Here is a 27,992-nt window from a genome sequence, read left to right as displayed (position 1 = left end):
TACGGCAATAAAGCAATGTGCACATTCAAGCAATGTTGAGGAAAAGCTCTTGTGTATTGGAAGAATCCAAGTGGGATCATGGACATAGCCAACGAGGGAAATGCTGCGCCCGGTAGTTCAAGCGGTGATTGAGTCAAGAAAACAAACGCCTGAGCCCAGGGGACTCCGTGAGGGATCCGCACTAATGCGGCACATCCAAGGTGCTTGAATCGATTAGTCGAGATATGGGAGCTTCCTGTTTGTTCTCGTCGGGCAAATGTCCCTCTCGCGACAAATTAACCGCTGCAGTCATCAAGCAGAGAAGGGTAATGAGTTTCATACCATCAATCAGAAAGACTCAATGTCTCTACAAGCACTGTCCTCGATTTCCACTGCATGTCTTTCAAAGTTTTCCAGGCATATGCCACAGATTCTCCAAAGTATGCAACGCTGCTGAGCGTGAACAGGAAAATAACAGGTTTTCTGTTTGGGTCTTTTTTCTTTTTTTACTTTTAGTTGAAATCAACTGTCCTTTGCAACAGGAAAGATCGTCAGTGCTCTAGATAATGCTGTAAGCCAATCGCATACGATGAAGCTATCAGGATTAGAGATTACTAATCAATGCGGCTTGTTGGCCCTTCAGAAAGATGCCGTTGATAAGGCGATATCACACTTCAAAGAAATCAGGTCGAATTGGTGCTGAGCGTAATTTCTAATAACAGTCCCTATTGATTACACTCCACTTGTTTCTCCAGAAGTCACCTTTAAAACCCTTCATCAGGACAAGCTAGGCCGTAGTTTAAAAAAATTATCCAGATCAATGACTACGCCGTTTCTGATGAGAATATAAACTGAAGTTGAAGAGCTGAGTAGGTCCTGAGGGTCTGTGCCCCCCTCTTCCAAAACCTGCACAGGAAAACTTGACGAACTCGTAGCGATTCCTTTCTCGCTCCCGAAAAACGGGGAGGCTCTAGACGACTGCTCTCCTCACTTTCCAGGCGAATAATGGTCGTCGACTCTCGCGAAGCACAGCAGACAACTGGCAGTCAACCGCTGGCTCGTGATAGCAACTCCCTCCGGGGGTGGGGGGGGGGGGGGTGGAATCAAATGGCGTACAGTGAGTCACAAATCTGAGCGCTCCTTTGGAACAGTGTGGAAATTTGCATTAGACAATGAACGCTTCTAAAATTAGACCACACTGTGGCAAGGAAACTTAGGGGTTCATGTAAAAGGGGGTGTGTAGACTGCACATATATAACTTGCATTATCGCCAAAACGATCTTCCACAATGACGCCATGGCAACATGAATCATGTTATCATGTAGATACAGCGATGAAAAACAAACAGAATATGAATACCACAAAAGAGGTCAAAACAATGAAATGCTCATCAGAATATCTGCCCATCTCTGTTCACCATTTTCTATTTGAACACTACTATGTTACACTGAAAACTGAATACATGTACAATATTTCTAACTCATGTAAGTTTTGCATCCAAATAATGTATGGAGAAAAGTGTCCTTTATATCTCCTACTGGTCAGTATTCATTAAAATGGCATTTTGGGGGCTGAGATATAGCAAGGATCTCTAGAGGTAAAATAAGTGTACTTTTAGTATATCTTTGATTGTCTGGACAAAGGTTCCTTCTTACTCTATCTAAGCAACCCCCCCCCCCCCCCCCCCCATCAAAATGTGATACATTGTTGTAATATAGTCCATCATAATCTATTGATGCTCAAATGTCATTTGAATACCACTGCCCGACATCTTAGTTAAATCAAAAGAGGTGTCTGTACTAACAATGTAGATCTATTACATTGTTCATGTATATGTATACAAGTACACTCACAAATAAACAAATCATTGAAGTTTGCTCATGTCACAAGAATCATTAGGACACAGAGCAACGATTCAAACCTTATTTGTTATATAATAAAATTAATCAATAGAACCAATTTTGTATTGGGGTGGTGAATCTATGTACTATAAATGCATAGAAGAGATTAATTGTCATTGGCTGAGATGGAGAACTTGCCATTAACTCTTGTTTAAATTCTTGGTTAAATCATAAATACCAGTAGTCTATTGAAGCGTCATCAAAGTTCATAAGCAGCCATTGTGATTCCCAAACATCTGTGGAAAAGAATCTAAAGAAAAAAAAAATTAAATATTTTACATACACTAAACCACAAATTGATGAAGCAATTAAAGGGATCGTACAGTTTTGGTTGAAACCTAATTTCAGGTTTCTAACATTTTTTGGTGAGATAATGACAAACCTCTTATGAAATATGAAAGAGCATGTAATTCCATTTATGAGGAATTCAACGTTTATTTGATGAAAATTGGTTTTGAAATGGCTGAGATATCCAAAAAAGAGCGATTCTAATATTAAGTGTGGGACCCACACTTTATTACGATCGCTTTGTTTTACTTTGTTTTTGGATGTTTCAGTCATTCCAAACCCGATTTTCGTCAAATAAACTTTGAATTCCTCTTAAAATGGTATACTCTAAACTATTTCATAAGTGTTTTCTTGGTATCTCGCAAAAAGTTAAAAGCCCAATTCTCATCTCCACCAATACTGTACCATCCCTTTATTCAAAACCAAACAACCATGATCTTACAAAACAAGTCGTATGGTTTTGAAATGAATGCTGGCAGAAGAGGGCACAAGGATATTTTTTTTCCTTTCTAAGCGAATATGCCCCAGGCAATACAGATCCATTTGTGACACAGGAGTCAAATGTAATACGATATTCTATCATATAGAGAACTGTAAAACTGGAATTGTTTATCTGATTTATGACGGAAATCCAATGCAAGATTTAAATCCACAATCCTTCTGTATGACTCAATAGTAATGATGCAAGTTGTATCCCAACTATATTTGTTTGAAATGTGTGTTGAATTTTTCTTTTTCCCCTGATGAAGTAGTTAAGCCACTGCGGATCTTCTGAAAGTGCCTGAGAAGCAGTTAGAGATATCAATATCCTGTTATGACAAAATGCACTGCACAGGAAAGTGAAATGAAAATCAAACCAGTGACCACCCGAGTGCTAGGGTGGCTTATTTTGACTTGCTCCTTCAAACCTGCATCATGGACAGTGAAGGAAATATTCAGTAGAAGAGTGCCAAAATTGTTTCTAATAAAAAGCTTAAAGCGATGGCATAGTTTTGGTTGGGAAGGAGATTCTAGTTTTAACGTTTTGTGATATGATTAGAAACCAGTAACATGAAATACTGAAGAGCATGCAATTCTAAAAGGAAAAAAAAAATTAATTGATTTTGATAAAAATCAGTTTTGAAATGGCTGAGATATATCCAAAAGCAAAAAGGTCCTAATAAAATTATTTGGACCACTTTGTTTTACTGTGTTTTTGGATATCTCAGCCATTTTAAAACTGCTTTTTATAAAATGAACTTTTAATTCCTCTTAGAATCATATCCTCTTTAACATTTCATATGAGAGATTTCTAATTATCTCGCAAGAGTTAAAACCTGAATTGCCATCTCAACCAAAACAACATGTGTATTTAACACCATTTAATCTGGCTTCTAAACCCTGTATTCTACAACTTGTACTGTATGTGCCTTTACCAGCTATGATGAAATGAAATATGTATGATTTTACAGCATCAGACAGCATTGCACACTGGGAGACAAGTGATCTATTTTGATATCAAACCAATTGTACAGTACTGTCAAAGAAGTGTGTGCCTGAATTGTCCCTCGGGATGTATGGTACTTTGCATCGCATCTCGGATCCCCAAACATAAATGTACGCCTGTAACTGTAGGGAGGAAACCCGGGCAAAGTGGTCGGCTATCTAGAGTGCCTACTGCAAGCACTGCGAGAAAGTTGACCATTTTGATTTGTCAGTTTGGAGAATGATGCCCTGGACTTCTGTGCCGACAGCTGGAGAATGGACAACTAATAAAGGTCTGAATATGAGTCTATGAAATTCTGTAACCTCCACATGATGTCAATGTGCAACTGGTTGAATTACCAGAGTACATACAGTCTGTAAAATTCAAGACCCACGCTGCATGAATCTCTCTTGTAATGTCAAGAATTGAATTTAATCAAATTCAAAGAAAAGGACAACTTAAATTTGCTGTCCTATGTGCATAATATGCATAGGATTCTAGTCACAGAAATCATAGATTTCAGGGATGGTTAAACAAGTAGCATGTGAGCTACAGTTGTACAAAACTATTTCTGAATGTATGGTGTGCTGGTTATATTCGGCAATTCATAACTGTGTGTCTTGAAATTTTACCACGCTGTACATACCTATGATTCACAGAATAATGTAAAGTTATCTGTCCATGTATATTTCATAGTTCTTTTCTTTGTAAAACATAATAATCAACCTTACATTTGAAAATAAAGGCACAAATGTGTCATTGTTGATTAAATGTTTACAATAAAAATGGCTAAAAACATCTACACTGTACAATACTTTCACAATAATGAAAGGGTCCAATTGCATGAAATATGAAGGTAACTTAAACGGCACCATCTAACCAACTCTCACAATTTCTCCGTGTTGCCATGGTACATTTGTAGCTCTACATTTCACAAATTCACACAAGAGCAGAATTGATGAGATGGATCAGTACGACCCACATAATGATGAGGTGGGGAAAAAAATGTGTATTCTTGTATTTAAATTAATGATGACATTCTCATAGTACAACAGGTCAAGAATATCTCTCTAAATTCTTCAGCATTCCAGGGGTCCATTTCATGAAAGTCTTATGAGAGAATTTTCGCTCATAAGACACACTTATGAAAGACTACTTCATGAAATGGATTTGAAAGTCTCTCATAGCTACAGACGAGCGACTTCGGTCATTCTGAGATTTGTGTAAAGACTTTTATGTGATGACTTCTTGAAACGGACCCCTGGTTCCTTGATGTGTACATGATATCAATTTGTAGAAGGCTATGGTCTAAACACTGGTAGAAGTCAACGGTTACTAGCATGCATATGGGCTTATCATTATTATGAAATACATGAATGAGCATAGTACCTTCAGGTAGATAAATATGAAACTGTCAATAGATTGTGACACAAATGAGAAATTCCTCTAAGCCATGTTAAGATGCACATGTATGAAATCTAGCACAAAGATCCAAGGTGCAGGCAAAGAATTGACTGAAATTAGGAGCCAATTATATAGCAGTGAAACGATATGCTTTGTTAGCATAGGGGGTTTTTTTGGTGGTTTTTTTTTTGTTTTTTGCTTTTTTTTTAGACGAGTTGAACAAGAGTTGTGCTGAAGGCAAGTCCCTTTTGAAACCAAGGTTAATAGTGAGAGCAGAAATGCACAGGAAATAAAACTCCATAGCAAAGAGTGACTAATATCAATACACAGTGCCTCTGTGCACCATACGACAGTGTGAGTGTTAGTGTATAGATGCCATGGTGTAGTGTACGGTGTATTAACAGGTTAAGAATCCTGTACATTGTAGATACACACAACCAATGTTCAAAGACTCCTGATGTACCAGATCACATCTTTTACAGTGCCCACATTATACACAATGTAATGTGTTTGTGTCAGCAAACAATGCAAAACTGTGACACCAGTGAGCAAAAGTCGATGATGCAACATGTTGTATGACATCTACCATGCCAGTTGTATTCCGGTGTTAAAGTGAGCCATATATTCCACATTATGAGATCATGCAGTGGGTGTTAAGCGTCAGTGACAAGAACTAAAACACAATCTTGAGAAAGTCAGACAGCCCAGAGCTCAAGATAAAAGAAATGAGACAGAAACTGGGACTAATGAATCAGAATGCAGCTAATGATTGGCGTGAGTCCTCTATTCCCATGTGATAACAGTGCTCTTTCTCTTCAAAACTTACCAATGACTGCACGCGGATAAGTCGGGCCATTATACTTCAAATCGTTTTAATTTCCTCCAGCTCGGCCCGCGTCAAACATCACCAACCCCCACAGGCTTCATGCACAAAACAAGAAAATCTTATCCAGGCCTCCTGTCCCCGAGATTCACACACCGCGAGGCCGCACAGCGATCTGTCCACGGAATGAATGTTCATACAAGTTTACTGGCACCATCATACAATTTACACTGGTCAAACTTGTAACAGTACTCCGGATTTCCAGGGACCTATGAGACACTGTGAAAAGCCTTTCTCTATCAGTTTAAAGCATACAGTATTACAATGTGGCTAGGGATACAACTTTGTACATTATGGTGAGTGTCCTTTCTAGGTTAGGCCACTTTTCCCCCTACGATTTCCCTTTCGGTGCTCATTAGAGCTAACAGAGGAAGTGGTGTTCATCCTTGTTTATAGTACCTGATTGGTGCGAACCTTCCTCTTGTCGGGGCTAATGTTACTACCAGTACCAGCAGATATAGAGCCGATGTTTAGCAGCTAGAAAAAATAACAATAATACTCCCACGCTACCGGCTACTTCCTGTCCGAGCAAGGGCATACTGATATTCTGATAGCACAGGCTACATCACTTTGCTTTCCAGTATTTGTAAACATATTCTAGCGATTAGGAGTACTAAAAAACATAGTGATCATCACAGTGGCAAATGAGCTCCTCCAAAAGGTACAATGTACAGTACATGTACATTGTATGCTCTCATAGAGAAATCTTTTCTGATCTAATGTGAATAGTAATGATCAGTTGAGGGATAGCTAGAAAGTACAAACTCATCAAAAATATTTCAAGAGTGTTGTAAATTGCAACTGTCATAACCAACTTTCATTGTCCTCCAAGGAATAAGTTAGGTTAGCTCAGATGACATACAACTTTTAATACACTGGAGATGCTAGTGCATCCCACCCACCACATTCAGCTTTTTCGGATATCTGCATTCATGTCAGAAAAAACAAACAAACAAGCAAACAATCAAACAAACAAGCAAAACAAAACAAAACATACTGGAACATACATCGTACTGTATCCCTCGCAGAATGATGGTACAATTTATGATTCAGGAGATCACATACATCAAGTTTAAATCTTCCTGTTAGTGTAGTAATGCTTTTTTGCACCAAAATACAGTGTACCTTGCAACCACTTTCACTTTCAGTGTACCATGTATCCATTTTGATTTTACATGTACACAGTACATGGACTGTACACTTCTACACAAATTAAAGGAAATTAAATGTGTTACTATTTCAGCTACAGTTTCCTTTTAAAAGTCTCAAACTCACACTCAGAATGTTTCATCATGATTTACATGTATGCAGGAGTACACTGCATGATTCAACTTCAGAGAGGCTTCTGATATTAAGTGAATGCATGCAGTATATGACTTCAGTTCTAATCCTTTCTAAGAGAGTCCAACCTCTGTGAGCTCTGGCTTTCTCCATCAAAAGTGGAAGAAAGACATTAATCTATGAGGTACCAAATCTTTTTTTCACCTTTCAAATCATCAACCACATAATATCACAAGGTACATTGTACATTCCATGGCAAGAATGACTGATGACAAGGGCATGTTTCTGTGTACAGCATTTTTCTCAAGGAGGCACTCTATATACAACATGCTATCAGGTTTCTTTGATGTGTTAACTGTTATCATGTGTGAGCAATTGTTCACAAAATGCAGAGATATTAAAATTGCCCAAGTTACAAAAATAACATCAGAAACTATGAGTCACAATCTAATATCATTGTCCTTCCCTTTCACTCCTACAATGTAGCTTGTATAAATTACTCTTTGTAGGAGAAAGCAGAGATGGGTATGCATGATTTAACCAACCCTTCCTGTTAAAGCCTGTGCACAACTCAAATGCAAGAGGGCAGCAGACAGGTTGAAGTCTTTGGACCCTTCTGTGTTCAGTACCATCTCACATTATCTTAGGACCAAGAAGATGCACATGGGTCTAGTCCCTTGGATATAAATAAAAGTGTAATTTTGGTCTTAGTCCTTTGGTCCAGTTTGTTCTCACTTTGCATACAAGCAAAACTGAGATTTGGAGACGAAAAATTGACAAATAAATAGAATTGGGCTTGACAGAGGACTACAAGGTATATACCTGGGTGGTTTCTCAGTTGCACTCAAGGTCTACTTTTGACAAAACTGATGTCTGGTGTAATGGGTAAACTGGAGTTAGACCAAATACCATTATGTAAACTGGAAAATACATTATCATGTCTGACTTGACTTAAAGTTACAGTGGTTACAGTCTACCACACACTACAATTGATGAATACTATGGAAAAGCCAACTTTGTAAAAATGCTCAGAAAAAAAAAAAGTGAAGAGAAAGTATCACAACAAAAATTTTTCAAGGAGAGCAATGTGATAACCTATCAAACACCAAGTTGCTTAGATAGACTCATGAGTGCTGCTACTTTTATCAATAAATGTACTAAAAACAAAACTTTTTTATGGGGAGGGAGGAGGGCTTAAAATCCATGTACATACACCAGGTGAATAGTCACTTGTTAATTTTGGCTTTGTGTAGCTCACACACTTTGTTGCAACTATGTGTTTCTAATATGGTAACTGACTTCAAGGCATAGAGACAATTCTGCTGACAAATCAGTCATTTTAAACTGGAATATGGGGGTGATTGGCTGAGAGCCAATGGCTCCTTTTCCATTCTTTCTCCCCCCCCCCTTTTTATCTCTCTCTCTCTCTTGCTTTTTCCCCTTTTGATGATCAAAATTTCACAGAAAATAAATGTAAATAGCACTCATCTTTTCTTTTTCCTTTTATATACACTTGAATAATTTCACAGCCAGGAAGGTACAGGCTTGTAAAAATGCTAAAAACTAGGGAGAGATATTAATTGTAGAGGCAAAATATATATAACACATGCATATAATGATGTTTGTAGTCCACGTGTTGGTACCAGTACCCTACTTTGTCATCTTTTATTGACAGACACATACTGTATATCATACAATTTATGTGTCATGCATTATTCACTGTTTTCTTTCTCAGTCAAATCAATGGCTCAGCAACATGCAGTTGAGTCAGGAACTACTAGTCATTTGGTCAGAATTAGCCGATACAGGAAAACAAAACAACAGGCATAATAATACATAATACAAATTGTTCTATGTGAGGCCATTATCAAAGACTATTTCACTGGGTAGGGCTACACTTGGAGAATATGGAGTCTATTGGCTTGCTCTTCAAAATTGTACAAATAGCTACCAAACACACATAAAACTGTATGCTATATCCTAGAAAAATATTGAAATCAATAACTGTGTAATAGGGTACAATTTGGTATAAGACTGAATATTTGGTCTTTCAAAATACTACATTGAATATCATATTGGCAGAGACTCCAACCCAAAGCACCTTCTGATCTGGAGATTCTCCCGCCTGAAACCCCTAGCAAACGGGAGACTCAAAGTTGATGTGTGCAAAGTGCGAAGTTCCCAGGGTTCTAGATGCTCTGTGGTGCTATCTAAGGCTAATTTTTTCAACATACAATAGAAATAAGTAAGAAATCCTTTCCATCGGGAGACACAGAGCCAGGGCGAGAGAAATCAAATCTCAAACGGGAGAACGGGAGATTTTGCAAAAATGGGTTTTCGGCGGGACATCTCCCGTCGAAAACGGGAGAGTTGGAGTCTCTGTATTGGATAGAAATCTTTAAAAAAACAACAAGAATGTTATATGCTCAACAAAAGAAAAATATGCAAAAATATCAAACAACATGCAAATGTTTTGGGATTATTAAATTTTGCATTTAAACAAAAAGACACACTTATCCACAAAATTAGCAACCAGTGACGCTTCCTGAAATTACTTTCTTTTTTAAATTCTAGAATATCACTTTTTTTTACACCTACCACTTACATGTATAATGTCAGCATACATAAGAGATTTGCAGACAGGAAATATGATGATGAAGCTCTCATTTCAGCTCACCCCCCCCCCCCAAAAAAAAAAAAGGTGCAATCTGTTAACTGTGTTCTGAGTTTAATAAGATCAATGCTTTTATTTTCAAGAAAATGATCCCGCTTTACAAAAAGAAGAAACATTATTTCATGGATACTTATACGAAGCCTCACAACTTCCCATAAGTTTCCCTTTCCAGTTAATGTATTTTAGATTCTTGTGCTGACCTGCTATAACATTTTCCAGTTTAAATCAAGCCTAGGACTTTCAGGAATACATGGGATCTTCAAAGATTCACACTCCATTTACCAGCAAGAGAAGTATTCATCATGACATAATGCTGTCAAATGATGTTTTGCTCGAAGAGAGAGACACGCGTCGCCAGGTATGTAACATGTACTGTACATGGGTCTATCAAAGCATCAGTTGTGATATGAAAACAAAATGTTCAGTCATATGACGATGCATTTAATCATTAACTCAAGTGCTTTTCCCATAAACATGGCAGGACTTTCTATAGGAGCTTATTTGATTTCCTAGTGCTGGGTAGAGGGTAGAGCCTAGTCTAAACTGAATTTTATGTACATGTATCCAATCCGCTGTACGGGTAATGAAAGTTTAACTCACTGTAAGTATGTATGGACAGTGTGTAATTTCACTATCGCATAACGGAACTCGATACCCCCACACTGCACAGACACAAAGGTCCAATTTCACAGAATAAAATAGGCATATCTTTGAGTTTGACAAGCGTGTACACAGCCAATGTGCGTTCAGCGTTTGTAACTAAACTGGATGTCTATCGGCATAGGATAGAACTACACATCTGTCACATGTATCCATGCAGAAGAAATTTCCATAAGAATGCTGCCTACTAACCACTTTTCATGAATTTTTTTGGTAATTCAGAGTAAAATTAGATGTTCTAGATATCTACCATGCACGTCTGGCTTGTGGTTGGCAAGGTTGTAACGTTAGTTGTCTAAACTTGATTATGTAATGTAGACCTTAGTTAGAATGCTAGAAGCAAAGCAATACTCATAACATAATGATCATTCAAATGGCATTCACTGACATAAACAGTAAATTATTCTTACATATTTCAGCTTCGTTAATAACCTTGATAATGCAATGACTGGAATATTGAATTTAACAATATTTACCATGTTCACACAACTTGGTCACAAGGGTCTTTATCACATTGAATGTCACAGTCATTGTCACTGTGTTAACGTGTTGAAGGTTAACTCTCAAGTCGTTCATATACATTAGGTCTATAGGCCTACTCATCTTTACATAGGGTCTACGTGTGTCTAACGTTAGAATCTAGATTCCACTAGTCTAACACATTACCAGGTACATGTCTTTCTAACGTTGAGATCATACCGACTTACCAAGTTAGAGATGGTCGAGCTTGCATTACTTGTACTTGGAGACCGCTGGACTGTGACAAGAGACATTTTACACGGCTGCTTCAACAACAGTTCAACACTAATTATGGTCGTAACTCTAAACTTGTCAAATCCAATACCGATCGTATGTTCGTTGATCTTCGCTGCTGATGTACGTGCCCAGCTGATCAGTTAGGGGAGGGCTGGCCCGTGGGGATGAGGTGTCTAACTTTACCACTGCACAGTGAGCAGTGCAGATGCAGTCTAGTCAGGCAGAGGTTGCACCGTACCCGGAAGAAACGTCCCATCGCAGATCACACAGATGGCCGGGTGAGCTGAAGTTAGCCGTAAAGTGTTTTGCAGAGATAGGCCGAAATGAAATCAGCATATTGCCAACGTGTATTGCCAATTTGTAAGAGTAGGAAAATAAACGCTAAAATCAGCACGAGGGCTGTTTATGGAACGCCAAGTAGCCTACAACCTCGATAGGATTAATAAAATGATGAGAACAAAATGTGCTACACGTCCGTGCAGGTGTCTCCAGTTACAGAATTCTGAATCAAAATACTTTCTTTCTTTAATTTAATGTTCCTCCTCTTTCAATTTCATGTAACAGAATAATGTCTGTGCTATACGGCAGATTTTTTTTCTTTGTGGAATGTAAGTTAGTTTGTTATAATACATGATAAATAACAGGGGCAGATCCAGGAATTCCGTGGAGGAGGCCCCCCCCCCCCCCCCCAAAAAAAAAAAACCACTTCCGGGTTTTAAAAAAAAGAAAAGAAAGAGAGAGAGAGCTTCAGCGCAATTTTCTGGTGAGCAAAATTAAAGAAGGCGCACACGCCAATTTTCTTTTTTCCTTTTATTTCTAGTTTATTTTAACAAAAATTAAAGGGGCGCGCCCGGTGCGCCCCCCCCCCCCCCCCCCCGATCCGCCGCTGAATATAGGGCCTAGTACTAGTAAGTTTTTTTTTTTTCAGGATATAAGCCTCTCATGGGGTCCACTTCAATTATTAGAATGTGCATCCTTTTTACGACATGACTATTTGAATGACTATTCTGTAGAGCAACTAGTGTTTCCTGTATCATTCTTCACAGTTTGCCAGTTGCAACGGAGTTCGAACCATTCTTCACACAAGGTATTTTAATCAGAGGCGGATCCAGGGAGGACCGCAACCGGCGCACGCCTCCCCCCCCCCCCCTTTATTTTTTTTGTTGAAACAAAAGAAATAAAAAGAAAAAAATGGGGGAGGGGTGCGTGCGCTCCCCCCCCCCCTTTAATTTTGTAAACGCGCCCCCTCTAAGGAATTCCTGGATCCGCCCCTGTTAATAGCATCCACGTATGCATACCCAACGGTAAAATTGACATATCTCACGACTTGTGAGTGTGTGTGTGTGTGTGTGTGTGTGTGTGCGTGTGTGGTAACCCCATACCATGTAATTGCCTTTGACTGTGACACCCTTTTATTTTTTTTAAATTTAATGTCTCCTTTCAGTAGTCCCATTTAAGCCGCAAGGCCCGCTTTCCAAGGGACTGAAGCCTGCTGTTTCACATTCCAATGTTATTCAATACAAATAACATACATAACAAAGATAAAATACAATGGTACATTTCATAAAAGTGTTTATGTAGACAGATAAGCCTAACGAGAGAGAGAGAGGGAGAGAGAGGGAGGGAGGGAGGGAGGGAGAGAGGGCGAGCGTGCTGAAAAACCAATCACTGAACAGCGCCAGCTTGTGGATAGACACTGTCAATCATAATACAGTGCTGGGCTCACATCCTGTAAATGAAATGGAATGTCCCAGACGCCTTCACAAATTCGTACCAAAGATACCAAAATAAATGAAGAAGAAAATTGATTAAAAATCATTAATGCAGTTTGGCATAAAACTGATTAGCTGCAGATATTGAGTATGTATTCCTCTACAAACTGCATTTTGGTTTGAAGATGAAAGCTTTTCTCATGGAATATGAAGGGACTATATTTCATTGGGTGCGTGTACGGAAAATAGGTGATATTTTGAGTGAAAAGAACTCGTAGTCTGGCTTTTCGGAATCTTGGACAGAGTTTGAGCCGAAGAACCTGCCTTGGAAATTTGATGGATGACAGGGTATAGCTCACTTATCCAGGTTAGTGAAGATGAAACACCTAATTTCTCCCAGCTATTTTACAGAATTTTTTGAAATTTGAATTTTAACACACGTCTCTATGGGGAATGATTTACCCGTGTGAGCCGTACTAAGTACTGAGCACATGTATTACCAGAGAGGTGTCCCACCTCCCTGGTATTACCCACTTCTGTGATATTACCCCATTTGGTACCCGAACTGTAGGTTGACGCCACAGATATCAACTGGATGTACACGTACAGAGAGATCAGTGTTTCCAATAGGTTTCGTTCGTTCGTTCGTTTGTTTGTTTGTTTGTTTGTTTGTTTGTTTGTTTGTTTGTTTGTTTATTTGTTGAAGATGATGGGATTGGGAATGTCAAGTATGTTCATTGAATATCATTAAAGACTTTTGGAGCAGCAATCAAATGCAAGGCCCATTTGCCCGTAAGTTATCGAGCCTTGATGGGATAGCGTGAGGGGTGTGATTGCAGGTTGTCTTTAAGTGTGCAATTTGGGGAATCATACAGGGCATGGTGTTCTACATTTGGGATGTTTGTATGACAAAAAGTGATAAGAGGAGTTTTGAAATTATTTCTTATTCTCTGAAAGATTTTCAATTCTTGCAATCAGGAGTAAGAGAGAAAATTATATCCAGTATATCCCCTATTGTACTGGCGTTTTGGACACACTGTAGTTTAATATCTGGTTCGTCATAGAATAGACGTTCCGGTTATCCATTCGATTAAGTATTGAAGACATGAACGATATTATCTCTACTTTGTCGACTGAAGTAATGTGGTACAAGATAAAGACCGCTTTTACGGACTTCAAAATATGAGTTCAAATTAATGTGGATCAAATAAAACTAGGAGATTGTGATAAAATGATTATGTGAGATGCAATGACCCGACTGTTCTGCTTAGGGGGAGGGGGGGGGGGGGCCTCCTGCACCACCCGGCTCTGTCGCTGCACTTACCATACATCATTAAAGATGGAAAAGCCCCCCCCCCCCATGCACCATGCAATGTAGATACCGTCAATGTACCGTCTTTCCTTTGTGATTAAAGATTTCTCAAAATTCTCCACCACAAGCAGGCGCGCCGGAAGCAGTTTTGGATTGGGGGGGCAAACATTGGAGGGGGCTCAAGATTAGACCATGCATATGTTACACAATATACACATACACACACACACACACACACACATCTATTATATATATATATATATATATATATATATATATATATATATATATATATATATATATTATATGTAAAGTGGCGTACGGTGGGTCGAAACATGGGGGGAACCATAAAGCAATTTTGACGGTCTGTATGCTTGTGCGTGTGTGCGTGAGCAATAATGGGACTACAATACATTACGGAATGTGATACATTCAACAACGCAGTCATTGAGGAACATTGTAAGTTTTCCTTACATGGATTATGGAATGATGGTGTGAAACGATCGACAAATTAGATACTGTCAGCAACATAAGGTGAATGGCATAACAATAAAATGCGAGCGAGCGAAGCGAGCGAGCTTGAAAATTTTGATATTCTACAGTTCCAAAACTGGAGTTTTAATTGTAGCTATATACATATTTCGCTTTGAAATAAATGGGGGCGCATCGGGCGCAACTGCTGGCAATTATTGGCAGCAACACTAGGAGAATGGCATAACGATTCAATGCGAGCGAGCGAAGCGAGCAAGCTTGAAAATTTTGACATTCTACAGTCCCAAAACTGGGGTTTGTAGCTTTATCTTTCACTTTGGAAATAAATGGGGCGGCGCATCGGGCGCAACTGCTGGCAATTACTGGCAGCAACATTAGGAGAATGGCATAACGATTCAATGCAAGCGAGCAAAGCGAGCGAGCTTGAGAATTTTGACATTTTACAGTCCCAAAACTCCCGTTTGTAGCTATATCTTTCGCTTTGGAAATTAAGGGGGGGCATCGGACGCAACTGCTGGCAATTACTGGCAGCAACATTAGGAGAGTGGCATAACGATTCAATGCGAGCGAGCGAAGCGAGCGAGCTTGAAAATTTTGACATTTTACAGTCCCCAAACTCCCGTTTGTAGCTATATTTATCTTTCGCTTTGGAAATTAAGGGGTGGGGGCATCGGGCGCAACTACTGGCAATTACTGTCAGCAACACTAGGAGAATGGCATAACGATTCAATGTGAGCGAGCGAAGCGAGCGAGCTTGAAAATTTTGACATTCTAGAGTCCAACAACTGCCGTCGTAGCTATGTTTTTCGCTTTAGAAATTAAGGGGGAGGCGCACCGGGCTCAACTGCTGGATGCGAGCGAGCGAAGCGAGCGAGCTTGAAAATTTTGACATTTTACAGTCCAAAAGCTGCCGTTTGTAGCTTTATTTTTTCCCTTTTATTCATATAGATCTACATATTTATTTTATTTTCTTTGTTTATTCATTTATTTTTATTATCATTATTTCTATTTGTTTATTTTTTTTTTTTTTTGGGGGGGGGCTTTTTGGGGGGGGGGGGGCAAAAATGCGTTTTGCCCCCCCACTTTTTGGATTGGGGGGGGGGGGCGGCCGCCCCCCTGCCCCCCCACTTCCGGCGCCTATGACCACAAGTGTGCATCAGATCGTAGAATTCCAATTCTAAAATTGCCCAAGCTTGCTTGCGTGTTCCACAAAAATGTTGAACATATTCTTGCACCCCTGTAAACACATTTCTGCATACGCTGGCCTAGACCTCAACACTAACATCCACGAATGACTAACAGTGATCGACCAGAAAGAGGTGCCATTAACATCTTCAGCAGCAAAAATCCGAGAAGGATTATGCCAAGTTGGTCAATATAATAGCTAATTGATTATCATTCATTTTGTTTTATTTATTGTATACTGCAGGGTTGTCTTGTTTAATTTTATAAAACTGCTTTCCAAAGACGCCATGCAGTAATAGTAAACATTATTTTACATGAAAATACGTAACAGTTATACATTGTAAACTAAAAAAAAACCAAATCACCAAACACTAATTACAGAGTGTATTGATATACAAAGCAGTGATCGTCATCCACAAACTGCGAATGATATTTATGGAAAGAGATATGTTAAGAAATGCAACAAGCCTCGAACGTATAGACTGCGTGCCTGAACCAATTAATCTATCATAAAGATCTTCTTCTTCTTCTCTTTCCATGCAAGAAGCAAAACTTTCGAGAATTCACGGCAACACCAACTGAAACATAAATGTGTTCTAAGTAGTGGAAAGTAATCTAGGATCTACGGGTTCAGCGAGCAACTGCTTTTAAATGTATTGACAAAGAATCGAATTAAAGTTGTTGTTGTTGTTGTGGGGTTTTTTGCTAACATCCTGTAAATAAGTGCCTATCTCTGCCCCCCCCCCCCCCCCCAAAGGAAAAAAAAAACACAAATACACATTAAGAGTGAATAGTATAGCGCGTCTCTCTCATTTGAATATCAAATACAGCAGCATGACATGATATTATATGATATTAACTTTGCAGACGATTTTCCTTTTCTTTTCTTTTTTTTGCGGGGGGGGGGAGGTGGGGTTGTGTTCACAAGCATGACGTATACGGTTGATAGACAAGAAAAAATTGAACTTCGGTCTCAGAATCGTATACTGTTTAGGTATTAATTACACACTCAAAGCATGATATGATTATGACTGGCAATTCTTCCGATCCGAAGATATGCTTACTGGATGAACGTGCCTTCTTCACCCATCATTATTACACATGGTAAAAGAAAATGAAAAGAATAGCACACAAACAAACAAACATGAAACTAACGCATTTGGATGTTGTTAAAGTAGGCCTACATTTGGCTAGTACGGGGGCATTTTTTAAATTCAAATTTAGAAAATGATAAATGTGTTCATTTCTTTAACACAAGACCCATGATTTACACAGTTGGGGTATATTCCATCAAAGATGGTTATATCTGTACAACAGCACGAATAGTAATGGATGGTATACCCGTTGATATCGCTGGGGGTCTGAAGGTTGTCCGAGGGTAAATACTGTGCAAACATTTACATTACGTCAAGATTAGAATATCAACAGAGCCGTTGCATGCATAACTTTGTTGTTCTTCTGCAATACTTTATGATCCATTGTATAAGTTAACAGGTACACATTATCACTGAACCCGGCCAATGGATACGTCTAAGACATAACAGATAAGTAAAAAAAAAAAATGCATGGGTCCATGCAAACTGTAGTTGAACCCTACGACGCATTGTACTATTACATTGTGGTGCTGATATACAGGTGCAGCGGTGCGAATTGACTTAATACTATTTTATCATTTCAACCGATGTCTCCCTGGATCATGGACTCCCGTCGCACGTGGTCCCTGCACTTGGTCGCCTGTCTGCTCCACGTTTGGCTCATCAACGTGTGTTGGGGGACAGAAGCCGGCAAGTTCAATTAATTGATTGTCTACATAATATCACCTCCACTTCGAGAGTGTATGCAATATAGCGAGTCTCGTCCACACTCATCCAGATATAATAAAATCCGATCCCGTAATCCACGTTTGAGTTTATATTATATCAATTAGGCCTTATACTAGCAGCCAGACTCGTCGCTGCATTTCATTAGGCCTATACCATTCTCGTCGCTGCCAGACGAGGGGTTAGGTGGTGTTATACCAGGTTATATACCATCTACCTATATCGCAATTACAGTCGCAAGGGGACTACAAAGGTGGATTTTCACCCACGCGCATCGATGTATTTCTAGATCTCTAGTTCCTAGCTCGACGACACAAGTTGAAAAACGCGAATTGAGATTGTTTTCTTCTGTTATTCTAAGAAAATAAGTCTAGACAAGAACTCTTCTTTTCTTTTTCTTTTCTTTTCTTTTTTTTTTTGGGGGGGGGGGGGTGACAAAGGACATCTATATAGTCTGACCCGGAATGCCATGGGCAGGTATGCGATAGTATTATGAAAACCGCGTATTTACATTAATTGTAGCTAAGACACACCTTATGATATTCTTTTGTTTGGTTATTAACTGATTGTTCTTCATATCTGTCTGGAACCACTACTCATACAGAATGCCCCTTAGTGGACGGTTACAGTGACTATGGACCTGTGACTGCCGACACATTAGTGGAGTCCTACTTCTCCGTGGAATTCCAGTTGGAAGGTAAGGCGTCGCTATGTCGCCTCAGGTACCAGGTACCCGTGAACGTCACGCTCTATCAGGGGATGATCGCCGCTCACCAGCAGCACGGCGAGAACTTCACGTAAGGCTTCCCCTAGCTGTGTTACCGTTATAGCTGCATAAAATTCTCTGTGACAGTCTGTAGCAGGAATTAGATAATGACAAGGTCGTCTCTATCAAGGGTATAGCCTATTCAGTGTTGCCACCGCTCTAGAAGAGAGCCCTGCCATTTTTATTACCCTAGCTTTGCAAAGTACCCAATCATACACACGGGTTGAGAAGGACGTGGTGGGTAAAACCATCTTGTCCAATGACGTGAGCAACGGGCGGGTATCGAACCCGGGTTCTCCGATCGGGAGTCGGGAGTCTTATATACTAATACTATGCCACAGCGACCCCATGGAAAGGACATGAAATATAAGAACGGCTGCTTCAAACTAAGGTCTGTCTGTCACAACTGGCCTCATCGCACTTCAAAAAAAAAAAAGGAAAAAAGAACTTAAAGAAAGAAAGGGTCATTGAATAATGATAACTAGTCTAGAATTCTGGACTCTAACATGGATCATTGAATTGTCAAACTAAGATATGAACTCTTTATCTGTTATTATGGATTAATGATATGTGAACTGAATCATCAGACTGCCATTAGAGTTTAGAAGGGTAGATAACTAAAAGATAAAGAAATTATCGTGGATTCGAGTAGGTCGATGAAGAAGGACTTTCCTTATATACGCGCCGTTGCAATTGTCCCCCTTATACAGATTTGAATATAATACACACCACTTGTATGGCCATCACATCGTCGCCATCAATGGGGTCGAAGGTCATGACACTTTCCACTGGGCGCTCCACCACGGCGACACGTGGGAGACGTCTGAAGTTGGTAAGTCATTTAATGACAGTAATATTTTGCGAATTCTCTTCCCGGCCTTCCCATCCCGGTATTTTTTCAAAGATAATAAATATGCACGATGAAATACATTTAACCATTTAAACAATAAGAACTCTAAGGAAATCGCCACATGTATAAATCAGATGGTAGCGTCTTAATCTCTTTGGATAAATATCTCATTGTTTAGACGTCAATGGGTTCGAAGTTCAAACGAATTCCACCGGTCCACTTATGGTGACGTTTACAGCGTCAAAACGTGATATCTATGATCAGTTCATTGAACACCTGCATGTGTATTGTATTTACCTCACCGTGTTGTTCAAGAAGGGAGGTGGCCACCTCCCTTGTTCAAGGGTATATGTCACTGAGCGGCAAATGTTTGTGAACATAGCAAATCTTAAGTTTTGTCAGGGTTCGTTTAAAATTCATATAAACAGTTGCAATCAAGTTCGTAAACAGTTACAATTAAAAAAAAAGATACTTATAGTTTTATCGTTGCGGTCTTTCTTGTCCCAGCTTGTCGCGAAGAATTCTTAAACATCTTCAAAATTTCTCTGCGACAATATAAAAACTGCGACAATGAAAAGTGTTCGGGAGTTTAATTGCAACTGTTTACTAATTTGAGTATAAACCGTTTATGAAACCTCGAATTCCCTAAAATCCGCCACAGTCGCAAACACAGGTCGCTTAGTGAGATACCCCCTTACCACTTATGTCTGGGTTTATCTAATAATCTCTCTTTCTCGTGAAAAAGAAGCAGAGGAGCGCGGGGCTTTGATATGTTCTAGCTATTATTTTCTTCAGATCATAAATGCTCTTTACAAGATTATTCAGCATCAAACAATTATATGCACCTAACATTATGTCTTTTTGGAAGGAACCATAGAAACATACATGTATTTCATGTCATATTTAGGCCTACTGCGTTTGCTGGTAGCACCTTACATTTCCAATTCTTCTCCTTCGCGGATATGTCTTTGGTAATCATTGCATTCCTTACCTTATCTTTTGATCACAATAGTTATTCATGCTCTCTACACATTCGTCACGTGGTTTCAACGTGGATCTCCTACACGATGTGTTTTTAATAGAAACGCCGGCATGGATTCGAAGGCAAAGTGACAATAATTGATTCAGGTTCTATGCGTCACCACGGCACTGCTCAAGTTGAACACATTTTTACATGGTGTATACTTCCTTCTATACATATCATACAGGAGTGGATCATCTGCTGATTGCTGATGAAGACTTGTACCTATGGCGGTACACGGAATATCAAGATGGGGAGTTTGATCCGTCCAATTTTACTGGTGAGTTCTCAAATGACAGACTTATATAGTTGAGTACACAAAACCTGATGATACTAACAGAAATGTACGACTAACCGTGTTTAGAAATAAACCCGGAAGGATGAGTAATAAACATGATTAAAAAAGCTATCGAATGTAGAATTGAACTGTGAGCCCCATATCCTTAATGCGTCTAAGTATAATCATCAATATCAGCAGTGAAGTTTGGCATCAATTATGAACGGCAAGTAAATATTGTTGCATTTGGAATAGTCGACTCACGGTATGGTGAGAAAAGGTTACAAGCCAGAAGTTATAGTTCCTCTAATAGTTTGATATGTGATTATTATTATTATTATCATTTTGGTGGTGGTTTGCAGTCTCTCTAAAAAGTAAAGTTAAAAACAGAAACACTCACTAGGAAAAAGTGTGTTTAGTCACAAAAAACAACAACAACACACCACGCCATGCACACACACACGTAGGCTATACCATCATCTATACAAAGTCATGTCAAACCTTCCTTCGTAGCTGCCTTTCGTAGAATCAACATGAATCACCTTGCATTATATACGTAGGCCCTATATTTCATTTCAGTCTATCCTCGGACTTGTGCATCTGTTCAGTAGTCACGTTTTTGCTTTCATTTTTTGTTGTTCTAAACCCATGGTAACATCTCGAATAATTTGTTTGCACACATAAATTTACCCCAATTTGGTGTGCACGAGAATAGTTGTCCGCGATACCAAGCCCTGAGTAGTATGCCATTATGAGATTCTAACCCCACTCACCCACTCAAAGTTGCAATCAATAGCAAATAATTGCTAATTTTGAAACAACCATTCTGATTGGCTCAGGGTCTGCCCTATCAAGAAGACATGCATGCAACAATGATTTTGATTGGCCAGTGACAATCAGTTGCAAGTTGCGTTTAAACGCAAAGTTTCTAGCAACGGGGCCCAGAGCCTTCACCCCCCCCCCCCCCCCCCCCCCTCTGAATAATATCTTTCTTTCATTAAAACCATTCTTGTTGCGAAATATATTACTGTCCTCTGGTCTGGTTAATCACGTAACCAGGTGACTGTCACGCCGCCATCGACGATATCCAGCCAGCCTTTAATTTGACCGACGTCGTCGTCTATATCTCGGTGTCTGCCCAGGACACGGGTCAATTCATTGACGGGTTCGAGCCCGTGTGCAAGCTGTCTCTACTCACGCCCGTCCCGTACGGCTTCGAAAGCCTCATCTCTTTGGCCAACGATCAACTCGTTTTAGTCTTTGAGTAAGTGGTATAACTATATGTCGACATAATCATCAGGTTGAAAGCATCATTTCTTTAGCCAACGATCAACTCGTTTTAGTCTTTGAGTAAGTGCATAACTATGTCGACATAATCATGAGGTCGAAATAGCAGTGATGTGACGTTACTGACACCAAGTTCCATGGAGTTATCTGCACAATCTCCTATCATTCTAGGTAATCCGCAAATGTATATGTAAGGTTCATTGTTCCGAAACGAAAGTTTCGTTATTTCGAAACATACAATTTCCTTATATACCCAGATGTTCATTAATCAGAAAATGAAACAGGGTTCATTAATCCGAGCATTAATTTTGTGGCGTTATTCCGAAGGTTCATTATTCCGAGGGTTCGTTAATCCGAAAATGAAATGGGGTTTGTCATTCCGAGAATGAAAAAAAAAAGGAGTTGCGTACTAATGAACATTCGGAATTACAAACCTTGTTTCGTTTTCAGATTAACAAACCTTCGGAATTAAGAGCTATAACCATGTCATCAGTTATACTGTTTTCTTCATAATCATCGTCATCATTGTCATCATCGGAATAAAACAAAACAAAACAAAACACGGCAAATCGCCGAGAAGTCGGTTTCCTTTAAGGTAGTCGTCAAGCTACAATTACAAGTTATACTCAAATCAGTGTCTTTTCGTTGTCACACTTGATTTTAATCACACTCGAAATAATAATTCTTAATTTCATCGTTTTTTACATCTGCTCCATACGTGATAAGATCCTTTGAGTGCACTCGTAGTTTGTTTAACCCTTGTACTTCAGATTCCACCCCAAGAATTAAGCATACGTAGAATTGCAACACACTCTCTTGCACGTTATATGACGGTAGATATTTACATATTGCTATGGCCTCAATGAAATCGGGCATATAGGTGATGGAACATGATGTTATGTCGAAATTTCAACTACTATTGCGATGCTTCTATACTATACCTTTTTATGCTGTTTTTTTCTCTCTTAGAGCCGAGATAAACCAAGATACGCATGAACTCGACTCTTTGAATGAACTAGAAAACCAGGGTGGCTTTGAATGGCGAATTTTTGACGCAAGAACCGGAAACATAATGCCTTCAGGTAAAATAAAAAAATATCAGGCCATTTGAAAAACAGCTATGAATTAAAAGAAATGTTTCGTCGGCTCGACATGGCGTTTGGGTAAACTACAGGTTGATATACCGCAAGGATGCTAACCTTGTAAACAACAAATCAGTATTCTGAAGGCGCGTGTCTTGTTGGAAAATATTACTATTTTGCATTTTTCTTGCCAAAAAAGAAAATATCAAGATACGGTAGGAGTTCGTTCTTCCGAAGGTTCGTAATTCCGAAAGTATAAGGTTCGTTATTCCGAAGGTTCGTTAATCCGAAAACGAAACAATATTCGTAATTCTGAAGGTTCGTTTATACAGTACATAAGCACTACCCCACTTTCGGATTAACGAATCTTACTACACTTTCGGACTATATCTTTGGAATAACAAACCTTATTACATTTTCAGACTAACAAACGTTGAACCTTGACAACGGCTTGAAATCAGTTCTACTAGTCAAATTGTCTTTATTAAAAACTAAATTGTATTCTATGAAGAAACGCAATCAAGAGAGATGCAAACATTATGCGTGTACATATATTGTACCCGCCATGATATCATGGCAGGTATAGTGGAGCAGAAACATACCTGGAAAAAACCGTCACGAAAGTTTGTCAATGGTTTGTATGAATTGTAAGTATCGAAAGTCTCTGTCAAGATGCAACGCTGACGGCTTCATTGTTCTAAAGATAATTTCACCGTTATTGTTTTAGCGTGACACAGGGCAGAGGAAACGCAGAAACTTTAATCTTATCGATTCTCTCTCATTATGATTTAAACACGAGGAGAATTCATTGAACATTTTGTCATTGATTTGTGCATTCATAGTTCTAATAAGTCCTAATGCCGACTCCCGGAATGAGGTAAATTTTATTCTTTGTCTGGCATTGTAAAACATGATTATTTCCAGACTTACGACAGTCATTTTTCGTAACGGATGGTGACCACTTCGAGTTTCGTTTCACACCGTTGGAGAGCGGCGGAGACACGACGGCCAGTCCCTTGACGACAAGCTCCGCCCACAGCGTCTCCCTGGTAACGCGCCAAATCGTACTGATTATCGTCGCTGGGTTACTCACTGTCGCAAAACAGCTGGCCTGCTGAAAAACACAAGTCTGAAATACCAAGGCAACAACACGCATTATGTAACCTAGGACGGAGAAAGCGCGGAGTTTTCGGAGGCGTCATTTCCCAAAGTACTGTTTTTATTATCATACATAATTCTCATGGAGTGTAATGCAAGTCCGTTACTTGTCCTGAAACAGACACAGTAGCAAGGAAAGAATTTCGTGTCATCATCCTCGTTCAGCACGTTTCTATGCCAAACAAAGATGTGCCATTTGTTTTTAAAGTCCTATACCGCTTGTTAGACAGCAGATGTCATGATTATCACCATGAGCTGTATCTTTTAGACTGCACCATTCATGTCATGAATTTCCTCAAAGGAGAGGGGTTCCGTGAAGCCAGACGTAGTTGCACTGATGCGAAACATATCTCAGACGATTAGGCCTATAGACCGATCTTTAGGTCGATACTACTACACGCTTGTAAGAAATCATAAAAACTGAAATAGATTATTTTTTTCATTTTGTTAAAGAATGACGTTACATAAGTTAAAAAATATCACGTATAATTGTAGAAATATCAGTCATAGTAAAGCAGCTCCTACTTTTGTACAATAGCCTTCCTTACATACGACGAAAAAGAGCAATGTTGTTGCAGCTGTATCGTTTTAATGACAACTGAAAATAAACCGTACTCTTGTCAATTTTGTGATCGTAGTATTTTTCTCTTATCAATTAAAGACTCATGCATCGAGTTGTTCTGATTGCAACTTAATAACAAACTTCTTTTCATCAACGTAAATAAACACCAATTACCAACCAAGTGTTTAAATAGCCTATGATGAAAATCATGGGCATACATAGTTGGTTGGGATTCAAACCCGAGACCCCATGATAGATTGCCCACGCTGGCGTCATATCCGCTAGATTAACCGAGCTTCGGACCGATAACCAGTTCGGAGTTCTAGTGGATATGGCGCCTTTCTCGCAATGAGGAGGTCGCGGGCTCGCCGAATCCCACCCGAGTACATTATTATGTCCATGATGATTATGATGGCTGCCCTGGCATGGCTGTTGCTCCAAGCACTGAATAATCGGTGTTCATTTACATCGATTACGGGCGATTTGTCTACCAGTTGTAATCTTGTCTCTACTTATTTATTTTTTTTACCATCATTTTTTTTTAATGGGGGTAGGGAGGACGCAAAGTTCTTTACTTTTTTTCATGAATTTGCCACTATGATGTCAGTAAAATGTATTTGCATATTGCTCACATTGACGCCTTGAACAGGACTCCGTTTCCCCCCCCCCCCCTCTCTCTCTCTTTCTTTCTGGTTACTTAGTAATTGAAGTACACTGACATGTGTCTCGACGACTAAATGGTGTATCAAAACTGCAAACTTACACCTTGATGATAATCCCTTTATATTACCAAAATGCTTATAGCCACTTTCTTTTCAAGAGCATTCTGATACTAAAACTACATCAGGCCTTGAAACAGAGTAACATTACAAGAAAAACAGTAGGTGCACAGAGTCATTTGCTTTGAAGCAAAGTCTTTTATAATAGATTTATTCATGTTGATAAAATTCATACAGGTGCATGAGCAGGAGTAAAAGTGGTTCACAGTTTGAGGTACTCAACAGATTTTGGGATGCAACGAATAATCAAGCTAAAAATTCATAATTGTATATTGCAACACAACATGCGATAATAAATAACATTTTCAAACTGCTTTGACTTTGGCCCGCTTCTTCACTATTTCTGTTGTCGTTGTTTTTTGTCCATAAGAGAGAAGTTGAAACAAATAGCCATTGTCAACCTGCATTTCATCAATGGAAAAATCTGTGAGATTTAGCCAAAAAAGAAGACATTTTGAAAATATTTGTATGCCACAAGACATAAACTACAATAAGGTGCATATACATCTATGTCATGTGACTGTGGGCCCTTCGTAGCACTTCTCGACTGTTGGCAATAATATCATCCACATCATACTTTTCCTCAATGTTGCTAACAGGACAGACTTCCTTCTTCATAGAGGGGGTATAAAAAGGTCACATTCACATATTTTCAAATTCATCTTAAGCAGAGTAGAAAATTGGCTGGAAACAGGGTCAAATTCAGAACAAGTCATGTGCTAAAAAAAAAAATCACTTATCACTTATACATCAAGTGACGCTGGCATCTCTAAAGGTCATTGACCTGTCACTGACCTCCTATGGCACTCAAATTTATGTGTTATCCTTCACATTTTCATTGTATTGGTCAAATCTTAACCTGCAAAAGTGATTTGGACTGACAGTCGTTTCACAATGTTAATCTCACGAATGGTCGTCAAGCTTTATTGAAAATGTCGTCTAGCTGATGCTGCTGAGTAAAAAATAGACTATATTAGGCTCTGATTCCATCAGACCCTTTTATATTTTACAGTTGTATTTTTGGATTTACAATTATTGACATTCATGATCTAGCTCAAGAGATGAGAACATATCAATTGTCACATCCACAAACACTCTCAAGCACACACAAACATAAAGAAATGTCTCTACGACAAGTATGTTATGTCAATCAAAATTACAAATGCAAGCCTCTACTCAAACAAGCATTACGCAAATGATGCGTTGGTGTACATCACTATGGTACAATCCTTTCAACACAAGTAGGCAAATCCTCATAATTCAATGCAAAGATCTAAAAATGTCTTCTTCTTCTTCTTCTTCTTCTTCTTCTTTTTCATTTCAAAGTCAAGCAATATCAAACAGTACAAATATGGATATCAACTTTGGATTATACAATATATATGTCATATTTTGTGACAATTGCTGTTATTTACAAGGAACATGACATATACAATGTACACAAATCAAAACTTTCACTTTACACACAAGTTATATTTCTAGGTAATAAACTCTCATAAAGCTTTTTAATCTTTACTTCAACACAAACCAAAAGCACTACTTCATCCAGAATAAACTTGATCCTCTTTGTACATAGCAAAAGAAATTTGAAGCCGAAAGGATAATGATATGATGGCCGGGGGCTTCAATCTGTTCTAACAAGTTACAACCACAACTTGTTTTTGACCCAATACCCTCATAAATTCATAAACTACATGATAGGAATGAGTGTTGAGATCCTTGGAAACTATCTGGACACAGGTTGAGCACACCAATTTGGAATTCAACATATTTGTGAGAATAGTAACTCTATAATAACGTCTATTTAGTATCTACCACCCACACTCACACATAAAATGTTTGCAAAATATCTGTGTCAGGGTAAAAAACCAGAAAATATCACATGCATCTTCCTTTTTTCAAAGAGAGTGCAGAAAAATCATCTTCATTCAATCAGAAAATTTATTTCGGTCTGTCAAAAGATTGCACATCTCACATAGGGAACTGATGCATCCACAGAATTCATTTCCACATAGGGCAAATATAGACAAGTTATACCATGTTAAGATTTGCCATGGCCAAACACACACAAACGCATTCATGAAGAGTATATCACTATCCTAGGCTGCGTAATGAGACATCAAACTTGCGGCAGAGGGACCTTCAGATGAGTAAAGACCCTGGATTATTATTAGGCAAATTAATGATGCTTGCTTGGAGATGTTCTTTCCTGCAACTGATCGACAAATTGCCCTTCAGCGATGTAAATAAACACCAAAAATTCAGTGTTTGAGTAAAAGCCATGATAAAAAACAAACCATGGGCATACACAGTGTACATGTATAGTCCCATGGACTCCCACTAGAGAATGTATGCCCATGTTTCTTTTATCATAGCTATTACTCAAACAATGAATATT

General features: G+C 38.9%; 1 protein-coding gene across 1 annotated transcript; it reads left to right on the top strand.

Annotated features, from left to right (window-relative positions):
* The first annotated feature begins 17,673 nt into the window (after nt 1-17,673).
* On the top strand, nt 17,674-24,213 carry LOC139729884 (uncharacterized). The gene is made up of 7 exons (XM_071640808.1): nt 17,674-17,776; nt 18,417-18,609; nt 19,289-19,410; nt 20,637-20,729; nt 21,786-21,990; nt 22,983-23,095; nt 24,020-24,213. Exons 1-7 carry the CDS (start codon nt 17,674-17,676, stop codon nt 24,211-24,213), a joined length of 1,023 nt encoding a protein of 340 aa, XP_071496909.1.
* The last annotated feature ends 3,779 nt before the right edge of the window (nt 24,214-27,992 follow it).

Source organism: Diadema antillarum, unplaced genomic scaffold, assembly GCF_040938485.1.
Source record: "Diadema antillarum isolate AM-2024a unplaced genomic scaffold, OU_Dant_1.0 seq00000266_RagTag, whole genome shotgun sequence".
Taxonomy (NCBI): Eukaryota; Metazoa; Echinodermata; class Echinoidea; order Diadematoida; family Diadematidae; genus Diadema; species Diadema antillarum.
This window is presented reverse-complemented; position numbering and strand designations above follow the sequence as displayed.

Bases quoted from the DNA above. Each gene is read 5' to 3' on its own strand.
- LOC139729884 (XM_071640808.1), top strand. From the start codon at position 17,674: ATGTCTCCCTGGATCATGGACTCCCGTCGCACGTGGTCCCTGCACTTG. The intron at 17,777-18,416 runs GCAAGTTCAATT...CTACTCATACAG, and splicing joins GTGTTGGGGGACAGAAGCCG to AATGCCCCTTAGTGGACGGT. The intron at 19,411-20,636 runs GTAAGTCATTTA...CATATCATACAG, and splicing joins GTGGGAGACGTCTGAAGTTG to GAGTGGATCATCTGCTGATT.